Here is a 19,831-nt window from a genome sequence, read left to right on the forward strand (position 1 = left end):
GACTTCATAGAATACAGATCCTAGACCAGTTCCACTAAATATACCCCAGACCAGACCTCCTATATATAGACCGCAGACCATACCCCCTAAATACAGACCCCAGACTTGACCTCTAAAACACAGACCCCAGACCAGACCTCATAAATACAGACCACAGAGCAGACTTCTAAAATACAGACCCCAGGCCAGACACACTAAATAGAGATTTAGACCTTTTAAATACAAACACCAGACCTGACTTCTAAAGTACAAAGCCCAGAGCAAAGTTATACAGATCCCAGACCACACTTCTAAAATATAGAACCCAGAGAATAATTCCTATATAAATATAACTGAAAAACTCCCTAAATATACCCCAGGGCTGACCTTTCACAGACCCCAGACCAGACCTCCTAGATACAGACTGCAGCCCATACGCCCTAAATATAGACCACAGAGCAAAACTCCTAAATACAGATGCCAGACCAAACCTCCTAAATAAAGATCCTAGACAAACTCCCTAAAAAATATACCCTAGAGCTGACCTCCAAATACAGACCCCAGACCTACTATATACAGACCTCAGACCAAACCTCCTAGATACAAACCACAGAGCAGACCTCATAAATACAAGCACTAGAACAGACCTCCTAGGTACAGCTCCAGACCAAACTCAAATCCCCTAGTTACAGACCTAAGACCTGACTTCTAAAATACAGACCCCCCAGACCTACCCTAAAAACAGAAACCAGACCTTATAGATACAGAATACAGATCCGAGACTAGATCCCCTAAATATACCCTACAGCAGACCTTCTAGATAAATACCCCAGAGCAGAAATACAGACTGGACACTGCAGATGCTTCAGCTATCCATGTTCCTGCAGTTTGCCGGCCGGATGTTGTCTGGGATGAAGACCAGAAGTGAAGAGAACTGCAGGAAGAAGACAAGTGAATCTTCACTCAGGACACTGGGCATCTGGGAGGTCTCCATCATGGGTATAGCTATGTGTTGGTTAGAGCAGTTTTGCTCAGGGCCTGAAGGGGATTAAACACTGTTTTCTACAAAAAACAAACAGTATTATAAATGGCACGTGGTAGGCAGGGCCCTGTTACAAATTTTGCATTGGGGCCCACCTCTGCTCTCCAGGAGGGTTAATAAGGATAATGTAGTGCATGGGGGGTCCATTCCTGAGCTTCGCTACCCTGTGTACGTTGACTATACGCTCCGCTGTATCATGTCCTGCTAATGTCATAATCACCGGCTTTACCAGCAATCTCATAATTACAGTATCTCCGGAGCGCTCCAGATAATCTCCATGCTCTTCACCCTCATTCACAATGTATTTAGAAGCGGAAAACAAATTCCTGGTTGCACTACAAATCCACCAGGAATAGCGGACATGTGTAGAGGTCAATGTCAGGAGGGTGACATCAGGAGAGTACAGGAGATTGTTTAATTATTCACCCCCAGAGGTATCAGTACAAAGGCCTAAGACCAATACAAAGGGAACCTGTCAGCAGGAAGGCTTTGGTTACTGTACAGATACAATGTAACTGTATGACACCCCCACTAGAAGGGCCTTTGTCAGGCAGAGAGCTGACCACCAGCACCCTGTGTTGTATCATGGCGTAGGCGGGATGCATTGTGTGCCTCCGGTACCTGTTCCAGGGGGTGGTGTGTGTCCTTTTGCCTGAATAGCTCTTTGGAGTACAATTTAAAGGATGCAATGCATCTACAGGTTCAGCTTTGATTAAACACCAGGTCCTGGCTGATATGACCTCTGGCCATCTGCCCTATATCCCAAAGTGGAAAGTCTCCCACTCTGGAAGACCTAGCCTGACCATGTGTGACCTGTAAGGACCCATAACAGAGCGGTCAATGACATAAATCTGAACCCATCTCCAATGTTTTATATTGCCACTATGTACCCCTTTCCTTCACCCCCAAGCCAAGATGTTCTCTTCTTCTTGAGATTCGTGGTCAAGATGGATAAAATCAGACTCCAAATACATGGCATCAGTCCTGAGAAGCAAACGTTTTGGGTGGAGAGGTGGCCACATATCCATGGTCATTCTGCAATGGATGGCAGCTATGGACACCTCTACAGTCCTGTCCACACCTTCTGTAGATCCATCAGTGGTAAAAGACTCAGCCCCCAGGGGAGAAGAACTGGTGACTGTGTGCTTGTGATGATGACACCTGAGTATAATCGCCCATATTACTTGCCCTCAGTGTTCTGGAGACTATGAAATATGCTCAGTTCTGTAAATATATTAACTACAACCCCTATTTTCTCAATGACAGTCTAACTCCACTGAGGATAATGGGACAGAGGGAAAGACAAAGAGTGAAAAGGGGCACCTGCTGAACCTGCCCACATATTAGCAGAGATCTGGTCCATACATGTGGGGGTTTACACATGTACTGAGGTCCTGTACCCAAGTGAAACCACCAGAGGAGCCTACACATAATGCTCTACCTGACAATGTGCTCAGCACCTGATGGTTATTTTCTGGTGATGATATAGATAGAAGGAAGTGGAATGTAAGAACATAGAGGGCTGCAGAGACAGAGGAGAGGTGAAGATAGAAGAGGAGGAGAACAAAAAGGAGAGGAAGGAAAGAGAAGTGAAGGAAAGAGTAGAGCTGAGGAGACAAACAAGTAAGGAGAGAAAAGAGAACTGAAGAGAGATGGGAGAAACGGAGGAGAACAGCAGAGAAGAAAGGGGATAGACAGAGGATAAAGAAAGGTAAAGACAAAGGACAGAAAACGAGAGATTGGAGGGTCAGAGGAGAGGAGAATGGGGATGAACAGAGGAGTGGAGGAGAAGACGAAGAGAGCAGAGGAGAACAAAAGAAAAGAGACAGGAAACAAGAGATGATATGAGGGAAAGAATAGAGAAGAAAGGAAAAAAGAGAAGGGAGGAACAGGAGAGAAGCAAAAATAATGAGAGCAGGTGAGAATAAGAGAGGAGACAGAGGAAAGAGGAGAAGAAGTGAGGGAAAGAATAGAGAACAAGAGAAGAAAAGGAGAGAAGAAAGAAAACAATAGAGAGAAGAGGGAAACAGGAGAAAAAAAGAGGAGAAAGAAAAAAAAGGCAAGAACGGTGAGGAGAATGGAAACAATAGAATGTGAGAAGCAGTGGAAAACAGAGAGAGAGAGGGAACTCAGAGAACAGACGGAAATATAGAAGTGAAAGAAGAGAAGAAGAGAAAAGTAGAGGAGAGTACAGAGAAGTGAGGAGGAGAGTAGGCCAGAGTAGAGAGAAGAAGGGAAGAAGGTGAAGTGAAAAGAAGAGAACTAAAACGGAGTACAGAGAAGTAGAGGAGAAGGTGAGGAGAAGAGGAGAGAAGTAGAGCACAGTTCACAGATGTAGAGGAGAAGAAGAGAAGTAGAGAGTGCAGAGAAGAAGAGGGGAAGGTGAGGAGAAGAAGAGAGAAGTAGGGGAGAGAGAATAGGGGAGAGAAGTAGATAAGAAAAGAACAGAGAAGTAGAGGAATAGAAGGAGGAGAAAAGAGGGGGAGGGTACAGAGAAGTAGAGGAGTGAAAGTAATGAGAGGAGAACAGAAGTAGAGGAAAAGAAGAGAGGGAAACAGAAAAGTAGAGGAGAAGGAGAGAAGAACTGAGAGCTAAATGAGAAGAGTGAGGAAATAAAAGGATAGCAGAGGAGAGAGGGAATAGAGGAGAGAAGAGAGGTAGAGATTAGACTAGGGCAGTGGAGAGATAGAGGAGGTATGCAAAGAAGAGAAGTGAGAATAGACTGGGGTGCAGGGGCAGAGACTGGGGCAGCAGAGGTGTGGGGGCCATAGAAGAAAAGGGAGAACAGACTGGGGCAACAGAGAGCTGGTGGGGCAGTGAAGGGAGAACAGCAAAAGATAAAGAAGTGGATGAGAAGTAAAGAGCATATTTGATAGAGGGGCAGAGAAGATGACAGAACAGGAGAAGGAGGAGACAGATGAGGAGGTTTGTGGTAGCCACTCGCTATTCAGCTTTTAGAGACTAAATCAAGATGGGGCTTTTACATGATTAAATACCCAGGACAGTCACAGGTGAGAGCTGCTCCTAACAAAGTGGTCACAGAATCACAGCATGAACCAGCGCACAGACACATCACATAGGATGCCACCAATTCATAGACTTTATTTAACATTCTCCTTATGTTCAACCAAACATTTCTCTAGCCCCCCCCCCCCCCCATCCCACCCTTGATTTAACCTACAATATACTGAGCAGGGAAGACAATGGGGGGCCCCACCCTGGGGCAAGCTACACTGGGGACATACAGCACTACTAGATTCTGTGTAACCTTACAAGCACATTACACAATGACACAGTACCAGGGGCTCAGCAATCACTGGCACATCTCCTGGACCCAGGAACATCTGAGGTTCTCTAGGAGCTGTAGAACTATAAGTATCAGTCTGCTCTGCTCGGTGCATCTTATTTCTGGCAGACAAATCTACTTCCACAGCAGCTGTAGATCCTCAGCTTCCCAGGGTCAGCCCTGCAGACTTAGATCCTGGTCCCCCATCCTCCCTGTCATACAGCCATCTGTAGGCTACAGTTCTCCACTTGTCCCTGCATCTCTGGAGACCTGGTCCCTCCACACTATACACACATATAGATGTCCTGGGCTGGAGGTTTAAGGTTTCTCCTGGTGCTCCCAGGGCATGGGGTCACTTTCTTCTCCAGCTGTGGTGTTCCTGCGATCCTGCCAAAAATGTTCCACATCTGGAAGGATTTTCTCCTCCCTTAACTTGGAGTCTTGAGAAGCTCGGTGCGCAGACGTGGAGTGGAAGTCATGCAAGGACTGGATGCTGGAGCCATTCTCTCCTCTGGATGGACCTGACCCGTCACATAGTTTGCACGGGGTCCAGATGTTCTTCAGACCTTCCCTGAACTCGTCAGACACAGCCAGAAACACTGCAGGATTGATGGTGCAGTTTAGGAACAGTACCACCTGGGCCAGGATCATGAGGGCATTGGGTGGCTGGAGGAGACCATAGTTGCTGTGCCTGGACCAGACCCAGACTATCCACTCAGGAAGCCACATCGCATCAAAAGCCAAGCTGACACTCATGAGCATGGAGGTGATCCTGCGGCTGAGGGTGCCAGGGTTGGGCACCCTGTTCCTCCTCTCCTTTCTCCTTAGAGCCCTCATGTAGCAGCAAAAGGAGAAGACCATGGGCACCACATAAGCCACCAGGGGGTAAATTTTGCTGAAAACATTCATGAAATTGGAAGCATAATCCGGGATGTCAAAACTACACGTCAATCCCTCCTTGTCCATCCTGATCTGAGTGAAGATGAAGTGTGGAAGAGGCAGCAGAAGAGCCATGGACCAGGAGAAGAGCAGCACCACCAGAACATATCTCCTACTGAAGCTCAACAGCTTTGGAGGGGTAACCACATGGACGTACCTGGCTTGGGCAATGGCTGCCAGGGTGAAGCTCTTGACGGTCAGGCAGCTGTAGAGGAACCATTCTGTGGTCCTGCAGATGAAGCCTCCAAAGATCCAGGACTGCCGGGCATAGGAGACAATGCGCACCGGGATGCAGAAGAGGATGAGGAGCAGGTCGGTGACCCCCAGGTTGATGACCAAGCAGTTGACCACTGAGCACTTGCCTTTCCTCAGGTCGTGGATGAGGATGGAGATGAGCAGTAGGTTCCCCGTGAAGCCAATGAGACAGATGAGGGACAACACCAGGGGCAGAGCCACAGTCACCTCCGACCCGACCTCCTCCGAGTCTTCGGAGAACTGCAAGGAGCGGGAGCTGTTCATGGTCCTGAAGTCTCTGCTGACACCTGTTCACTCCAGGCTCACACACAACTTTCTCCAGCATGCGTCAGTTTACCGACAAATGACGTAGTCAGTGGGGAAGGGGCTACAGAGGCGGTGAAGACTACATCACCAGTGATGAGGTCACAGCCCCCAGTGATGAGGTCACAGCTCCAGTCCTTCCATGAAGGGGTTAATCCCTGGCCGCAGGGAAAGGTCCACCAGGTGAGGTGCTGAGGTCTGGATCCTGGAGAGGACAGAGCCCCCTCCTGCTGGTTGTGGGGGTGACAGGGCAGATCGGGGTGAGCAGGCTGGCCCCTTACCCCGAGCCCCCAGCCAGGATAATGCCATGTTCTGCAGAACCCATTGTCTTAATGAGAAATCCGGAATAATCCCCAGCTAACACTAATCTCCGACATAATCACCCAAACTATTCCATGTAGTGGAGCCAGATAATGAGAGGAGGTGAAGCCGAGACAAGCGGAGCCGTACGAAGAGGGCGCTGCTCCTCCCCACATTAACCCCTCAGTCACAGACCCAACCACAGCTCTTCTGTGCTCAGGTACAGCAGAGGGGATTACTGTATAACCAGTCCCATGTAAAAGTATATCTCACTGGGTATATATAATGTGCTTCCTGCAGTCCTATGCAACAGCACAGACACATAACTGAGTACAGATAATGTGGTAGATGTCACCTGCAGTCCAATGTAACACCACAGATAACACAGTGATAACCCTCTCAGTACAGATAATGTAGTAGATGTCACCAGCAGTCCTATGTAACACCAGAGATAACACAATGATAACTCTTTGAGTACAGATAATGTAGTAGATTTCACATGCAGTCCTATGTAACACCACAGTGATAAGTCTATGAGTACAGATAATGTAGTAGATGTCACCTGCAGTCCTATGTAACGCCACAGAAAACACAGTGATAACCCCTGTGTACAGATAATGTAGTAGATGTCACCTGCAGTCCTATGTAACACCACAAATAACATAGGGATAATTCTCTGAGTACAGATAATGTAGTAGTTGTCACCTGAAGTCTTCTCTGTGTATGGACTCAGCCGAGAACATACTGCCACCTGGTGATCTACCATCATCACATTACCGTTTTAGTCTTCTCTATGTATAGACTCAGCAGAGGACATACTGTCACCTGGTGGTTTCCCCTCACCACATTTCCCTTTCAGGCGTCTCTGTGTATAGACTCAGCAGAGAACATACTGCCACCTGGTGGTCTCCCCTCATCACCTTCCCCTTTCAGACTTCTCTGTGTAAAGACTCAGCAGAGAACATACTGCCACCTGGTGGTCTCCACTCATGACTTTCCCTTTTCAGTCTTCTTTATGTATGGACTCAGCAGAGGACATCCTGCCACCTCGTGATCTCCCCTCATCATCTTCCGCTTTCAGTGTTCTCTGTGTATGGACTCAGCAGAGAACATAGTGCCACCTGGTGGTCTCCCCTCATCATCTTCCCCTTTCAGTCTTCTCTGTGTATAGACTCAGCAGAGGACATACTGCCACCTGGTGGTTTCCCCTCATCACCTTGCCCTTTCAGGCTTCTCTGTGTATATACTCAGCAGAGAACATACTGCCACCTGGTGGTCTCCCCTCATCACCTTTCAATTTCAGACTTTTCTGTGTAAAGACTCAGCAGAGGACATCCTGCCACCTCGTTGTCTCCCTTCATCACCTTCCCCTTTCAGGCTTCTCTGTGTATAGACTCAGCAGAGAACATACTGCCACCTGGTGGTCTCCCCTCATCACCTTTCCCTTTCAGGCTTCTCTGTGTATAGACTTAGCAGAGGACATACTGCCACCTGGTGGTCTCCACTCATCAACTTCCCCTTTCAGTCTTCTCTGTGTATGGACTCAGCATAGAACATACTGCCACCTGGTGGTCTCCACTCATCACCTTCCCCTTTCAGTATTCTCTATGTATGGACTCAGCAGAGGACATACTGCCACCTCGTGGTCTCCACTCATCACCTTACCGTTTCAGTCTTCTCTGTGTATGGACTCACCAGAGGACATCCTGCCACCTGGTGGTCTCCCCTCATTACCTTCCCCTTTCAGTCTTCTCTGTGTATAGACTCAGCAGAGGACATACTGCCACCTGGTGGTCTCCCCTCATCAACTTCCCCTTCCAGTCTTCTCTGTGTAAAGACTTAGCAGAGAAAATACTGCCACCTGGTGGTCTCCCCTCATCACCTTCCCCTTTCATGATTCTCTGTGTATAGACTCAGAAGAGAACATACTGCCACCTGGTGGTATCCCCTCATCACCTTCCCCTTTCAGGCTTCTCTGTGTATAGACTCAGCAGAGAACATACTGCCACCTGGTGGTCTCCCCTTATCACCTTCCTGTTTCAGTCTTCTCTGTGTATAGACTCAGCATATAACATACTGCCACCTGGTGGTCTCCCCTCATAACCTTCCCTTTTCAGGCTTTTCTGTGTATAGACTCAGCAGAGAACATACTGCCACCTGGTGGTCTCCACTGATCACTTTACCGTTTCAGTCTTCTCTATGTATGGACTCAGCAGAGAACATACTGCCACATGGTGGTCTCCCCTCATCGCCTTCCTTTTTCAGGCATCTCTGTGTATAGACTCAGCAGAGAACATACTGCCACCTGGTGATATCCCCTCATCGACTTTCCCTTTCACTCCTCTTGGTGTATGGTCTCAGCAGAGGACATCCTGCCACCTGGTGGTCTCCCCTCATCACCTTCCCCTTTCATGCTTAGGCTACTTTCACACCTGCGTTCGATCGGATCCGTTCTGAATGGATCCGCTCATATTAATGCAGACGGTGGCTCCGTTCAGAACGGATCCGTCTGCATCATTACTTAGAAAAATTTTCTAAGTCTGAAAGTAGCCTGAGCGGATCCGTTCAGACTTTACATTGAAAGTCAATGGGGGACGGATCCGCTTGAAGATTGAGCCATATGGTGTCATCTTCAAGCGGATCCGTCCCCATTGACTTACATTGTAAGTTAGAAAGGATCCGCTCGCCTCCGCACGGCCAGGCGGACACCCGAACGCTGCTTGCAGCGTTCAGGTGTCCGCTCACTGAGCGGAGCGGAGGCTGAGCGCTGGCAGGCGGATGCATTCTCAGTGGATCCGCCTCCACTGAGAATGCATTAGGGCCAGACGGCTGCATTCAGGGCCGCTCGTGAGCCCCTTCAAACGGAGCTCACGAGCGGACACCTGAACGCAGGTGTGAAAGGAGCCTTATCTGTGTATAGACTTAGCAGAGCACATACTGCCACCTGGTGGTCTCCCCTCATTAACTTCCCCTTCCAGTCTTCTCTGTGTAAAGACTTAGCAGAGAAAATACTGCCACCCGGTGGTCTCCCCTCATCACCTTCCCCTTTCATGCTTCTCTGTGTATAGACTCAGCAGAGAACATACTGCCACCTGGTGGTCTCCCCTTATCACCTTCCCCTTTCAGGCTTCTCTGTGTATAGACTCAGCAGAGAACATACTGCCACCTGGTGGTATCCCCTCATCACCTTCCCCTTTCAGGCTTCTCTGTGTAAAGACTCAGCAGAGAACATACTGCCACCTGGTGGTCTCCCCTTATCACCTTCCTGTTTCAGTCTTCTCTGTGTATAGACTCAGCATATAACATACTGCCACCTGGTGATCTCCCCTCATAACCTTCCCTTTTCAGGCTTCTCTGTGTAAAGACACAGCAGAGGACATACTGCCACCTGGTGGTCTCCCCTCATCACCTTACCCTTTCAGGCTTCTCTGTGTAAAGACTCAGCAGAGAACATACTGCCATCTGGTGGTCTCCACTCATCACCTTCCCCTTTCAGTCTTCTCTGTGTATAGACTCAGCAGAGAACATACTGCCACCTGGTGATATCCTCTCATTGCCTTCCACTTTCACTCCTCTTGGTTTATGGTCTCAGCAGAGGACATCCTGACACCTGGTGGTCTCCCCTTATCGCCTTTCTTATTCAGTCTTCTTTGTGTGAGTACTTAGCAGAGGACATACTGCCACCTAGCGGTCTCCACTCATCACCTTCCCGTTTCAGTCTTCTCTGTGTATAGACTCAGCAGAGAACATATTGCCACCTGGTGGTCTCCACTCATCACCTTCCCGTTTCAGTCTTCTCTGTGTAAAGACTCAGCAGAGAACATACTGCCACCTGGTGGTCTCCACTCATCACTGTCTGCTTTCAGTCTTCTCTGTGTATGGATTCAGCAGAGAACATACTGCCACCTGGTGGTCTCCACTCATCACTGTCTGCTTTCAGTCTTCTCTGTGTATGGATTCAGCAGAGAACATACTGCCAACTGGTGGCTGCTCACACTCCTGCCCCGGGGATCTGATGCAGGATATAGATAGACAGGATGTTGGGGGTTATGGTCAGCCACAGTCAAGGTTGTAGATGTGATTAGTATTAAGGGTTACTGGTCAGATGGAATGAAGGCTGCACAGGGTTAATGGTTGGGGTCTACAGGCTTCTCAGAGGGGAGCGGATACAATTGTGTCAGATCTACAAAATGCTGGGTGATACATTGTGCAGCTGCTTCTAGAGCATTATCTAGAAGTGTTCTCATTCACTGACAGCAAGCAGACTTCTTGAAAATTGTGAGAAATTGAACCATACAGTCTGCTAGAAATTTCTAGGACTTTTTGTTATACAGATAATTGGATGGCCCCTTTAAGGATTGCTGTCAGTCAGACTAGGAGGGGTGTACATTTTATATTCTACACTAATCCAGTGATGGATTATGGAGGCAGTAATCATCCAGGAACAGTCCAATTATGCAAATTTGCAGAAAGCATATTGAGTGCACAGCTACTTACAGAGGGCAGGGTATACTGATGACACACGAGGATGACTCCGCCCTGAACTGAGCCAGCCAACCACCTCATGCACATTGGCACAGAGGGGGCATTGTCGGAATGAGCATGGAAGTGGAGGGTCTAGGAGAGGGGCGCTGAAAGAGGACGATCCGTGCAGGTTTCACTTATTATTACGTTCAGTTATTTTACATTTTTATTAACAATATAACATGGTCGACGACCATGCTGGACGACCCTTTGAAGGCCAATATCTCGAAATCTGAAGCAGCAATTTTAAATTTATACAATCGGTGGTGTGAGAATATCTTGAGTTACTACAGATAGTTCTTATACTCATTCAATACTGTGAGAGTAATGTGAGTAACTTTAGACAGTTCTTATACTCATTCCATGGTGTGAGAATAACCTGAGCTACTATAGATAGTTCTCATCTCATGGTGTGTGAATAACCTGAGCTACTATAGATAGTTCTTATACTCATCCAATACTGTGAGAGTAATGCGAGTAACTATAGACAGTTCTTATACTCATCCTGTGACGAATACCATACCCCGACTGACGTCAGACGTCAACTACGTAGAGCCAGCAAGATACGGTATGGTCACTGGTTACCAAGGCGTGACGTTACGCCGTCCCTGAGGAGCAGCTTGGTAGAGTGTTCACAGACTCCTCCTGTCCACACGGGCACAGAGAGGCAACAAGCTGAGGGAGCCTTTTCACTGCCCCAGGAAGACTGCCACCAGTTCCTCGTTTAATATAAGCCCGGTCCACTAACGGGATTATATAGGGTAAGAAACCAACCCGCAGTAGCGTATAACTAGACTGAAACACGGACGTGGGGATTCGTGATGGAGATACCAGAAGAGCACAAGATTAAATTATATATTTAATTGCCTTAAGGGCTCACTAGACATAACACAATATACACAGAAAATATATACAGTGGACTGAGTGGTAAATACAGATGGCGTGATACAAACAGGGTTAAGCAGAACAAAAAGGTCAGTTTACCACACAAGTTGTGATGAGTTCTTAGCTGTAGTCACATGGGAAGCAGTGATGTCAGCAGGTTACAGGTCCCTCTAAACACATGGCACGATGTGACCTCCCTTCAAAGAAAAGACACGCCCGTTTGCTGGCACAAGCCTTTTAACCTGTAGCCGGCCCCTCCCCTCCCGGGCTCTGGGAGGGGTCCACTCCCCCTCTGCTGGGGCTGGCAGCAAATGAGCCACAAAACCGATTAGGGCTCATGGCTCCAGACCACAATGTCGCAGGGAGGCGGTTCTGGGACCAATGGATCCGCCTGGGCTCCGGCTACCAGTAGAGTCCCAGCATGGTACCTTTATTTGGTTTCTGTGGGGAGATATGTATATATCCCAGCCCTGGCACCCCACCACCAAACTATGACCACAGGCCTGTTCATCGTGGCCACAGGGACACAAATATGTATCTGGTTTATGTCTGTGATGGAAGGGCGATTCATAATTCCTTATGAATCTCCGGTTCAATGATGTCTGATAATGTTCATTGAACTGGGGAATGGCCGAGACCCCCTGCAGGGAAGTTTTTCCTGTTCCATTAGCTGGGTTCCTGGCTGGCTGAATGGAGGTGAGAAATTGTAAACAAAGGTGGCCTGCAAGAAGTTCTCTGCCATTTGGCTGGGCTTTAAAGCAGGGGCCCCCTGTGGAGTTCACTACTTCTGCTATCTGACAGCAGATGGCTGGTGTGGGAGCATGACTGATATTGAACAATAATCCATATTTCTCACACATCCCATAGTGTGAGAATAACCTGAGTTACTACAGATAGTTGTTATTCTCATCCCATAGTGTGAGAACTACCTGAGTTACTATAAATCATTATCATCATCCCACAGTATGGGAATGACCTGAGCTAATACAGATAATTCTTATACTCTTCCATTACTGTAAGAATAACCTGACTTACTATAGATAGTTTTTGTACTCACCCCATAGTGGGAGAATAACCTGAGCTACTATAGAGATAGTTTGTATACTAATCCAGTTCTGTGAGAATAATCTGAGTCACTACAGATAGTTCTTATACTCTTCCATTACTGTGAGAATAACCTGAGTTATTACAGATAGTTCTTGTACTTAACCCATAGTGGGAGAATAGCTTGAGCTACTATAGATAGTTCTTATACTCATCTAATTCTGTGAGAATAACCTCAGTTACTATAGATAGTTTTTATAATTATCCCATAGTGTGAGAATAACCTGAGTTACTACAGATAGTTCTTATACTCATCCCATAGTGGGAGAATAGCTTGAGCTACTATATATCTTATATATCTTATAGTTCTTATACTCATCCCAAAGTGGTAAAATAACCTAAGTTACTATAGATAGTTTTTATACTCATCCCATAGTGTGAGAAGGATCTGAGTAACTACAGATAGTTATTATACTCTTCTATTGCTGTGAGAATAACCAGAGTTAATATAAACAGTTCTTATACTCATCCATTACTGTGAGAATGACCTGCATTACTATAGATAGTACTTATATTTATCCCATAGTGGGACAATAACTTGAATTACTATAGATAGTTCTCATCAGCAGTGTAAGAATGTCCTGACTTACTATGGATCATTCTCATACTCTTTCAACAATCTGAGAATTATCTAGGTTACTATAGATCTTTCTTATACTCATCCCGCAGCTTGAGTATGACCAAAGTTATTATAAATCAATCTCATACAGTGTGGGAATGACCCCAGTTATTATAGGTCTTTCTAGTGGGAGACTGACCTGGAGTTTTTCTACTTCCTTCTGATTCGACAATGAGAGAATTACATTTCCTTTATATGACAGTACTGAGGCGAGTGGCGATCTGTTATTTGAGGCAAGGCAGACACAGGACACTGCTGGTGGTCAGATATACATAGAAAAAAATCTCATCTCTAGGGAAACAGCCTATGATTGGACAGATTTAACTCATCTGATCTTCCGTGAAAAGTGAGGCCACTGAGAAGTCACATCCAATTACCTCCTGCTCTCCATACAAATAGCATAACTAGGAAAACAACTATCGTGTCTAAAGACATGACTTACAAAGGGTGGTGGGTCTCTCTGCACTGACTTCCTGATCTGTAGGCAAAAGACTTTAGAAGAGAGGAGAATTAATGATCTGCTCTCAGATAGAAAACATAAAAGCGCTGAGTTCAGAGCCGTCTCCACGGCTTACGGCCTGTCACACCATCAGCCCCTGCACTCGCTTATGATGATGCCAGGGAGAGGAAAGGGTTAATTCATTAGGTTTTCTCAATAAACACCACAAGCGCCAGCAACAACCCCTGTCTCATCCTGACACGTGAAGATGTCAGTCTACCCCCAAACTGGTAAAATATGGGAGCTCATCAACATTTCCTGTACAAACACAATACACCCGCACCCTGCACAGAATACATGACCTAGTGCTATACTCACTGCACAGAATACATGACCTAGTGCTATACTCACTACACAGAATACATGACCTACTGCTATACTCACTACACAGAATACATGACTTAGTGCTATACTCACTGCACAGAATACATGACCTAGTGCTATACTCACCGCACAGAGTACACGACCTAGTGCTATACTCACTGCACAGAATACATGACCTAGTGCTATACTCACTGCACAGAATACATGACCTAGTGCTATACTCACCGCACAGAGTACATTACCTAGTGCTATACTCGCCGCACAGAATACATGACCTAGTGCTATACTCACTGCACAGAGTACACGACCTAGTGCTATACTCACTACACAGAATACATGACCTAGTGCTACACAATACACCCGCACCCTGCACAGAGTACACGACCTAGTGCTATACTCACCGCACAGAGTACACGACCTAGTGCTATACTCACTGCACAGAGTACATGACCTACTGCTATACTCACTGCACAGAGTACATGACCTACTGCTATACTCACTGCACAGAATACATGACCTAGTGCTACACAATACACCCGCACCCTGCACAGAGTACACGACCTAGTGCTATACTCACCGCACAGAGTACACGACCTAGTGCTATACTCACTGCACAGAATACATGACCTAGTGCTATACTCACTACACAGAGTACATGACCTGGTGCTATACTCACTACACAGAATACATGACCTGGTGCTATACTCACTGCACAGAGTACATGACCTAGTGCTATACTCACTGCACAGAATACATGACCTAGTGCTATACTCACCGCACATAGTACATGACCTAGTGCTATACTCACTGCACAGAGTACACGACCTAGTGCTATACTCACTGCACAGAATACATGACCTAGTGCTATACTCACTGCACAGAATACATGACCTAGTGCTATACTCACCGCACAGAGTACATGACCTAGTGCTATACTCACTGCACAGAATACATGACCTAGTGCTATACTCACTGCACAGAGTACATGACCTAGTGCTATACTCACTGCACAGAGTACACGACCTAGTGCTATACTCACTACACAGAGTACACGACCTAGTGCTATACTCACTGCACAGAGTACACGACCTAGTGCTATACTCACTGCACAGAGTACACGACCTAGTGCTATACTCACTGCACAGAGTACACGACCTAGTGCTATACTCACTGCACAGAGTACATGACCTAGTGCTATACTCACCGCACAGAATACATGACCTAGTGCTATACTCACCGCACAGAATACATGACCTAGTGCTATACTCACTGCACAGAGTACATGACCTAGTGCTATACTCACTACACAGAATACACGACCTAGTGCTATACTCACTGCACAGAATACATGACCTAGTGATATACTCACTGCACAGAGTACACTACCTAGTGCTATACTCACTGCACAGAGTACATGACCTAGTGCTATACTCACTACACAGAATACACGACCTAGTGCTATACTCACTGCACAGAATACATGACCTAGTGATATACTCACTGCACAGAGTACATGACCTAGTGCTATACTCACTACACAGAGTACACTACCGAGTGCTATACTCACTACACAAAGTACACGACCTAGTGCTATACTCACTGCACAGAGTACACGACCTAGTGCTATACTCACTGCACAGAGTACACGACCTAGTGCTATACTCACTACACAGAATACACGACCTAGTGCTATACTCACTGCACAGAATACATGACCTAGTGCTATACTCACTACACAGAGTACACTACCGAGTGCTATACTCACTACACAAAGTACACGACCTAGTGCTATACTCACTGCACAGAGTACACGACCTAGTGCTATACTCACTGCACAGAGTACACGACCTAGTGCTATACTCACTACACAGAATACACGACCTACTGCTATACTCACAGCACAGAGTACATGACCTAGTGATATACTCACTGCACAGAGTACACTACCTAGTGCTATACTCACTACACAGAATACACGACCTAGTGCTATTGTAACAGTCACGTACACTATACACAGGGGGGGGATAGTGACCACTGCGCTCCACCCTCACCCCCTGGCCCTGCCCACTTGCCTCGCAAGTTCTAATGACAGGGGACAACTGGACGGCAGTCCCTAGCTTAGAATACGTACTGTGAGGACAGACAAGATAAATAACGGATAGTGAACGGACCGGGTTAATACCAAGAGAGCAACGCAGTACAAAAGGATAAAGCAGAGAATAGTCAGGGGAAGACGGGGTCAAATACCAGGAGAGTAATAAAGTACCACAGGAGTCCGCAAAGAATCGTCAGGTGGAAGCCGGGGTCAGAATACCAGGAAAGCAGTGCAGTACAGGAGGAGTAGGCAGAGGATCGTCAGGGAACACAGAAACAGGAAAGTATGCCAGGAAACAAAATCGCCAAAAACCTAATTAACAGGCAACCTGTGGCCAGCAGGCTTCCTGTTAAATACTGGCCAGCTGGGGTCATGTGACGTGGCCAGCGCCACATGACCCACACTAGTCAATACAGCTGAGCACCGAGTGCCCATCTCGGTGCTCAGGCCTCCACTGGTTACCGAGGGAACTGAGAACGCCAGCCGCGCAGAGGAGACGTGCGCGGCCGGACCGTCCCGCCCCCTATCACCTAGGAGACGAGGAAACTGTGTACTCACTACACAGAATACACGATCTAGTGCTATACTCACTGCACAGAGTACATGACCTAGTGCTATACTCACTACACAGAGTACATGACCTAGTGCTATACTCACTACACAGAATACACGACCTAGTGCTATACTCACTGTACAGAGTACATGACCTAGTGCTATACTCACTGCACAGAGTACATGACCTAGTGCTATACTCACTGCACAGAATACATGACCTAGTGCTATACTCACTACACAGAGTACATGACCTAGTGCTATACTCACTGCACAGAATACATGACCTAGTGCTATATTCACTGCACAGAATACATGACCTAGTGCTATACTCACTACACAGAGTACACGACCTAGTGCTATACTCACCATACAGAATACATGACCTAGTGCTATACTCACCACACAGAGTACATGACCTAGTGCTATACTCACTACACAGAGTACATGACCTAGTGCTATACTCACTACACAGAGTACATGACCTAGTGCTATACTCACTGCACAGAATACATGACCTAGTGCTATACTCACTGCACAGAATACATGACCTAGTGCTATACTCACTGCACAGAATACATGACCTAGTGCTATACTCACTGCACAGAGTACATGACCTAGTGCTATACTCACTGCACAGAATACATGACCTAGTGCTATACTCACTACACAGAGTACATGACCTAGTGCTATACTCACTGCACAGAGTACATGACCTAGTGCTATACTCACTACACAGAGTACATGACCTAGTGCTATACTCACTGTACAGAGTACATGACCTAGTGCTATACTCACTACACAGAGTACATGACCTAGTGCAATACTCACTGCACAGAATACATGACCTAGTGCTATACTCACTGCACAGAGTACATGACCTAGTGCTATACTCACTGCACAGAGTACACGACCTAGTGCTATACTCACTGCACAGAGTACACGACCTAGTGCAATACTCACTGCACAGAATACATGACCTAGTGCTATACTCACTGCACAGAGTACATGACCTAGTGCTATACTCACTACACAGAGTACATGACCTAGTGCTATACTCACTACACAGAGTACATGACCTAGTGCTATACTCACTACACAGAGTACATGACCTAGTGCTATACTCACCACACAGAGTACATGACCTAGTGCTATACTCACCGCACAGAGTACATGACCTAGTGCTATACTCACCGCACAGAGTACATGACCTACTGCTATACTCACTACACAGAATACATGACCTAGTGCTATACTCACTGCACAGAGTACATGACCTAGTGCTATACTCACTGCACAGAGTACATGACCTAGTGCTATACTCACTGCACAGAGTACATGACCTAGTGCTATACTCGCTACACAGAGTACATGACCTAGTGCTATACTCACCACACAGAGTACACGACCTAGTGCTATACTCACTACACAGAGTACATGACCTAGTGCTATACTCACTGCACAGAGTACATGACCTAGTGCTATACTCACTGCACAGAGTACATGACCTAGTGCTATACTCACTACACAGAGTACATGACCTAGTGCTATACTCACTGCACAGAGTACATGACCTAGTGTTGTACTCGCTACACAGAATACATGACCTAGTGCTATACTCACTGCACAGAATACATTACCTACTGCTATACTCACTACAGAGAGTACACTACCTAGTGCTATACTCACTGCACAGAGTACACTACCTAGTGCTATACTCACTAAACAAAGTACACGACCTAGTGCTATACTCACTGCACAGAATACATGACCTAGTGCTATACTCACTGCACAGAGTACATGACCTACTGCTATACTCACCGTACAGAGTACATGACCTAGTGCTATACTCACCACACAGAGTACATGACCTAGTGCTATACTCACTACACAGAGTACATGACCTATTGCTATACTCACTACACAGAGTACATGACCTAGTGCAATACTCACTGCACAGAGTACATGACCTACTGCTATACTCACCACAGAGAATACATGACCTAGTGCTATACTCACTGCACAGAGTACATGACCTAGTGCTATACTCACTACACAGAGTACACGACCTAGTGCTATATTCACTGCACACAGTACACGACCTAGTGCTATACTCACTGCATAGAGTACACGACCTAGTGCTATACTCACTACACAGAATACATGACCTAGTGCTATACTCACTGCACAGAGTACATGACCTAGTGCTATACTCGCTACACAGAGTACATGACCTAGTGCTATACTCACTACACAGAGTACATGACCTAGTGCTATACTCACTGCACAGAGTACATGACCTAGTGCTATACTCACTGCACAGAGTACATGACCTAGTGCTATACTCACTGCACAGAGTACATGACCTAGTGCTATACTCGCTACACAGAATACATGACCTAGTGCTATACTCACTGCACAGAGTACATGACCTAGTGCTATACTCACTGCACAGAGTACATGACCTAGTGTTGTACTCGCTACACAGAATACATGACCTAGTGCTATACTCACTGCACAGAATACATTACCTAGTGCTATACTCACTACAGAGAGTACACTACCTAGTGCTATACTCACTGCACAGAGTACACTACCTAGTGCTATACTCACTAAACAAAGTACACGACCTAGTGCTATACTCACTACACAGAGTACATGACCTAGTGCTATACTCACTGCACAGAGTACATGACCTAGTGCTATACTCACTACACAGAATACACGACCTAGTGCTATACTCACTACACAGAATACATGACCTAGTGCTATACTCACTGCACAGAGTACATGACCTAGTGTTATACTCACTGCACAGAATACATGACCTTGTGCTATACTCACCGCACAGAATACATGACCTAGTGTTATACTCACTACACAGAGTACATGACCTAGTGCTATACTCACTACACAGAGTACATGACCTAGTGCTATACTCACTACACAGAGTACATGACCTAGTGCTATACTCACTGCACAGAATACATGACCTGGTGCTATACTCACTGCACAGAGTACATGACCTAGTGCTATACTCACTGCACAGATTAAATGACGTAGTACTATACTCACTGCACAGAGTACACGACCTAGTGCTATACTCACTACACTGAATACACGAC

At 46.4% G+C, this 19,831-nt stretch overlaps 1 protein-coding gene across 1 annotated transcript; it reads right to left on the reverse strand.

Moving 5' to 3' along the window:
- Positions 1-4,625: 4,625 nt before the first annotated feature.
- Positions 4,626-5,765, reverse strand: LOC122923415 (G-protein coupled receptor 151-like). The gene has a single exon (XM_044274253.1). It carries the CDS (start codon positions 5,763-5,765, stop codon positions 4,626-4,628), a length of 1,140 nt encoding a protein of 379 aa, XP_044130188.1.
- Positions 5,766-19,831: the final 14,066 nt, after the last annotated feature.

Source organism: Bufo gargarizans, chromosome 1, assembly GCF_014858855.1.
Source record: "Bufo gargarizans isolate SCDJY-AF-19 chromosome 1, ASM1485885v1, whole genome shotgun sequence".
Lineage (NCBI taxonomy): Eukaryota > Metazoa > Chordata > Amphibia > Anura > Bufonidae > Bufo > Bufo gargarizans.

Bases quoted from the DNA above. Each gene is read 5' to 3' on its own strand.
- LOC122923415 (XM_044274253.1), bottom strand. From the start codon at position 5,765: ATGAACAGCTCCCGCTCCTTGCAGTTCTCCGAAGACTCGGAGGAGGTC.